The sequence below is a fragment of the Babylonia areolata genome, chromosome 29 (assembly GCF_041734735.1).
Source record: "Babylonia areolata isolate BAREFJ2019XMU chromosome 29, ASM4173473v1, whole genome shotgun sequence".
Classification (NCBI taxonomy): domain Eukaryota; kingdom Metazoa; phylum Mollusca; class Gastropoda; order Neogastropoda; family Buccinidae; genus Babylonia; species Babylonia areolata.
Genome location: NC_134904.1, coordinates 3,248,600 through 3,253,599, shown reverse-complemented (window position 1 = coordinate 3,253,599; position 5,000 = coordinate 3,248,600). Strand labels below are relative to the sequence as shown.

The 5,000-nt window shown below is 45.4% G+C and overlaps 1 protein-coding gene across 1 annotated transcript in view; it reads right to left on the bottom strand.

The window, feature by feature from the left end:
- Positions 1–1,523: 1,523 nt before the first annotated feature.
- Positions 1,524–5,000, bottom strand: part of LOC143274604 (uncharacterized) — a 39,215-nt gene continuing 35,738 nt past the window's right edge. The window contains exons 16-19 of the mRNA XM_076578470.1: positions 4,046–4,135; positions 2,856–2,899; positions 2,261–2,436; positions 1,524–1,767 (exon numbers count right to left, since the gene is read on the bottom strand). Coding sequence (XP_076434585.1) covers positions 1,529–1,767; positions 2,261–2,436; positions 2,856–2,899; positions 4,046–4,135 — 549 coding nt within the window. The 3' untranslated portion in view covers positions 1,524–1,528. The remainder of the gene's footprint in view (positions 1,768–2,260; positions 2,437–2,855; positions 2,900–4,045; positions 4,136–5,000) is intronic.

Here is a 5,000-nt window from a genome sequence, read left to right as displayed (position 1 = left end):
AGGCCACATGCTTTTCAAAAGAGAAAAACACAGCAAGGCAAATAATCGAGGTCTTACCACAAGTCACAACATTTGCCAATAAGCTTACAGCACATACTTTTCAACAAACAAAAAAAATGAAGGTAAATAATAACAATCTTGAACATACTTTTCAACAACAAAATCTAAAGGCAAATAATAACAATCTTGAACATACTTTTCAACAACAACAAAATCTGAAGGCAAAGAATAACAGTCTTGTTACATATCACAGTATCTGCCAATAATTCAAAACTGAGTGGGGTATACGCATGCCTTTCCTAATTCAGCAAGTCAGACAGAGATCTCCCATAATAATTTCAGAAGTGATTCGGATGCCCACATTTCTCTCAACACCCTAAAACAACAACACCCCTCCTACATCCTCTATAAAAAAAATTTTTAAAAAGGGACATTTTTTCAAGCTCAGTTTGAATCTGTATCAGTATCAGTATCAGTAGTTCAAGGAGGCGTCACTGCGTTCGGTCAAATCCATACATGCTACACCCCATCTGCCAAGCAGATGCCTGACCAGCAGTGTAACCCCAACTCAGGCCTTGAGAAAAAAAAAAATCAATTAAAAAAAAAAAAAGTTTGAAGTTTAAGTCTGAATGAACATAAACATTAATTCCCAACATGTCTTATACACAGAGAAACATTACAAATAATTATTTTTGGCAATCCTGAACTTAATAATAATAATAATGGTATCTATATAGCGCTGGATCTTGTGCAGAGACAAATCAAAGCGCTTTCGCACCAGTCATTCACACCCATGCATAACTCTAAAACTGCAGAAACTAAAGACAAGGAAGGGCAGGCACTTCTCAAACACATGTCAATGGAGAGGCAGTTGGAGGGAGGGAGGGAGGGGGGTCACATGGAGATACACACCAATAATGCCACGTTATTTTCTGTTTCTACCGCAGCTTACCCGCTTCACACTGCAATCCTTTTCCACGACTCTTTCATATGTACCGTATCATACTGCATTGTACCATACCATAATGCATTGTACTGTATCTCAGACAAGCCAGCTTTACAGCTACAGAGTCCCATGCACAACAGCTATCGGGGGAGGAGGGGTGTGGGGGGGGAATGAACAAGTTTGAGCTTAAGTGCCATAACCACCACCCACCCTATACCCCCACCCCCACCCCCCCTGCATCTACCCACCCCCTAAACCCCTGCACCACCACCCCAGAAAGACAGACAGGTAGACAGACAGAAATATGTATGTATGTATGTATGTATGTACATGTGTATGTATGTATATATGTATGTGCATGAGTTTGTCAGCTGCAGGAAATGAATGTTTGCTTGACTGCATGAGTTTATTATCGGTGTTGATTTCTTGAGCTTAAGTGCCATAACCACCACCCCCCCCCCCCTATCCCCCCACCCCCACCCCCCCTGCATCTACCCACCCCCTAAACCCCTGCACCACCACCCCTCACCAGACCCATGACACCCCCCCCCCCTCCCCAGAAACCCACTCCCCCCACCCCCTCTATCTGTGGGAGGCCAGCTCCTGGGCCCGGCGGTCCTCTCTCCATTTCTGCATCAGCTGCATCATCTTGTCGCTGGACTCCTGCTGCTGCTGCGGGGCCATGGACTCGAACTCGCCGGGCTGCAGGCGGTGGCCGAAGACCTCCGCCTGCGCCTCCTTCAGGTCGTCCACGTTCTGCCGGATGAAGCCCTCCGTCTCCCGGTCCAGGTGCTGCCGGTCAGGGCCGTCTCCGTGGGCGACTGTGGGAGAGAGGGAGTGAGGGAGAAAACACATTACCCCATGTGTGTGTGTGTGTGTGTGTGTGTGTGTGTGTGAGTGTGTGTGTCATGTATGGTGTCCAAGGTCTTACTTTTGTGGCTGGTTTTATATATTGCATTGCCAGTGTGTGTGTGGGGGGGGGGGGCGGGGGGAGGGGGGAGGCAGGCAGGCAGGGGGGGGGGGAGGGCCCAGGGGTGGAGGGGAACGGGGGTGAGCTGATATGATGTGTTATGAGTGAGAACTGACATAGTGTGTTAATGAGAGGGATGAAGGTTAGTGGTGGGTGGGGTGACTGGTTGTGTGGAGACATATATATATATATATATATACACACAATGTTGACATAAACATCACAGACATATGTCTACTACACGTCTACACATCCTTGCTGTCCTCTGTGTGTGTGTGTGTGTGTGTGTGTGTGTGTGTGTGTGTGTGTGTGTGTGTGTGTGTGTGTGTGTGTGTGATACTGACTCGTGTCCAGACTGTGGCGGATCTTGGCCAGGAAGTCCATGACAACAGACTCTGTCTGCTGGGCAGGCGTGGCCTGACGGGACGGGGTGCGCGCCGGACTCTCGTGAATCGTCGCCAGCTGCACCGGCTGCGAGATCCCCGACGCCGGTGTGGGCGGTGGGGGGATGAGCACTCGGCTGAAAGAAAAGACAGGGCAATGACTGGGGGATGACGGAGAGAGAGCGAGACTGATGGCTGACAGAACGTTTGCGGGCTGTATCAACACACACACACACACACACACACACACACACACACACACACACACACATGTACATACACACACACACACACACACACACACACACACACACACATACAAATGTACACACACACACACACACACACACACACACACACCACACAACACACATACACATACATACAAATGTACACACACACACACACACCACACAACACACACACACATATACAAATGTACACCTACACACACACACACACACACACACACACCACAAACACACATACACACACATACAAATGTACACACACACACACACACACACACACACACACACAGAAGGAGGCAAATTACCTGATGTAGGAATTGACACTGTACATAGACGGGGCAGGAGATTTCTGCAGACAAAGAGCAACAGTAACAACACCAGTAAAGGGGGTATTTGTATTGTGCATTTGTATTTCTTTTGATCACGACAGATTTCTCTGTGTCAAATTCGGGCTGCTCTCCCCAGGGTGAGCACGTCGCTATACTACATCGCCACCCTTTTTCTTTTTTTTAAATTTTTTTTTCGTATTTTTCCTGCGTGCAGTTTTATTTGTTTTTCCTACTGACGTGGATTTTCCTACAGAATTTTGCCAGGAACAACCCTTTTGTTGCCGTGGGTTCTTTTACGTGCGCTAAGTGCGTGCTGCACACGGGACCTCGGTTTATCGTCTCATCCGAATGACTAGCGTCCAGTCCACCACTGAAGGTCTAGTGGAGGGGGAGAAAATATCGGCGGCTGAGCCGTGATTCGAACCAGAGCGCTCAGATTCTCTCGCTTCCAAGGCGGGCGCGTTACCTCTAGGCCATCACTCCACTGACACACTATATATTCTTTCTCCAAAACATTTTATTGTATTTTCCTCCTCCTCTTCTTTTCTTTCCCACTCCCGATCTCCGTGTGTTTGAATGTTGGATTTACAAATCCTGCCTGCCTGCCTGCCCCACAGGGAGCCACAGGATTACTGAAATATTGAATCATGTGTGTGTGTGTATGCTTACACACATGTGTACATCAAAAAAATCAACTTTGAGTGTGTACATTAATGTGTGCCCTACAAGTGCACACACACACACACACACACACACACACACACACACACACACACAGCCTAGCAGAAAAAGATGCGCATGCAGACGATCACACAAAATATGGGGGTTAAAATGGAATATCGCTCCTGCGTCGTCAACAGCCAAAAGTGGCTGTATTTCTACATATACAGTGGATAGCCTCATACTTTTATTATATTAAAAAACACACATTTTTCCCCTTCAAAACAGGCTTCAGTTAAGACATTTACACAGATAACAATCTGCTGTTGTTTCGTAAATCTTCCATCACAAAAAAAATCATAACATTCTGTCAATGTTGATCTAAAATGACAATCAAACAGGACATACAGATTCAGACTGAAATTATGTCCAGAGTGAAAATGTTTTGGGAGGACGGTGGTGGGGTGGGGGTGGGGGTGGGGGGTTAGTACTGAGGATGTACTCACCGGCTTGTGACGAAGCGCCTCAATTTCCCGCCTCAACATAGCGATCTGTTCCTGGGCATTCTGCTCAGCCTCTGCCCGCCGCCGTTTTTCCTGCAACACGGTCGTTCCAGAGCACAACACTAGCACGTACATATTATTTGTATTTCTCTTCTTTGTCACAACAGATTTCTCTGTGTGAAATTCGGGCTGCTCTCCCCAGGGAGAGCGCATCGCTACACTACAGCGCGTCACCCTTTTTTGACTCACTTGTGTAAACAAAGTGAGTCTATGTTTTAACCCGGCGTTCGGTTGTCTGTGTGTGTGTGTGTGTCCGTGTGTCTGTGTGTGTGTGTGTGTGTGTCCGTGGTAGACTTTAACATTGACATTTTCTCTGCAAATACTTTGTCAGTTGACACCAAATTAGGCATAAAAATAGGAAAAATTCAGTTCTTTCCAGTCATCTTGTTTAAAACAATATTACACCTCTGGGATGGGCACAAAAAAATTTAAAAAATGAAGCCTAATTACAGGCAAACTGCATTTACTGTTATATTTATATTTTTTGTATTCTCTAAACTTGGCACTTTGATCTGATATTCTTACCCAACAACAAGAGCAGTCATTATTATCATTTTATGTTCAAACAGGAACTTCTTTTGCTAAGCATGGAAGTTTTATCTATTTTGCAAACGTTTTGGTGCAGATAGTAAACAAGGGAAATTACTCTGTAATTAATGCTAGGGGACTTAATTTTCTTTAAACTGATCTTTCTCATCTTAAACATTACATTTTGAAATTATACGCAATACATAAAAAGCTTGGATTTTCTTTTAAGTGTATCACAAGTGAGTCTTGAAGGCCTTGCCTCTCTTGTTTTTTCTTGTTTTTTTCCTGCATGCAGTTTTATTTGTTTTTCCTATCGAAGTGGATTTTTCAACAGAACTTTGCCAGGAACAACCCTTTTGTTGCCGTGGGT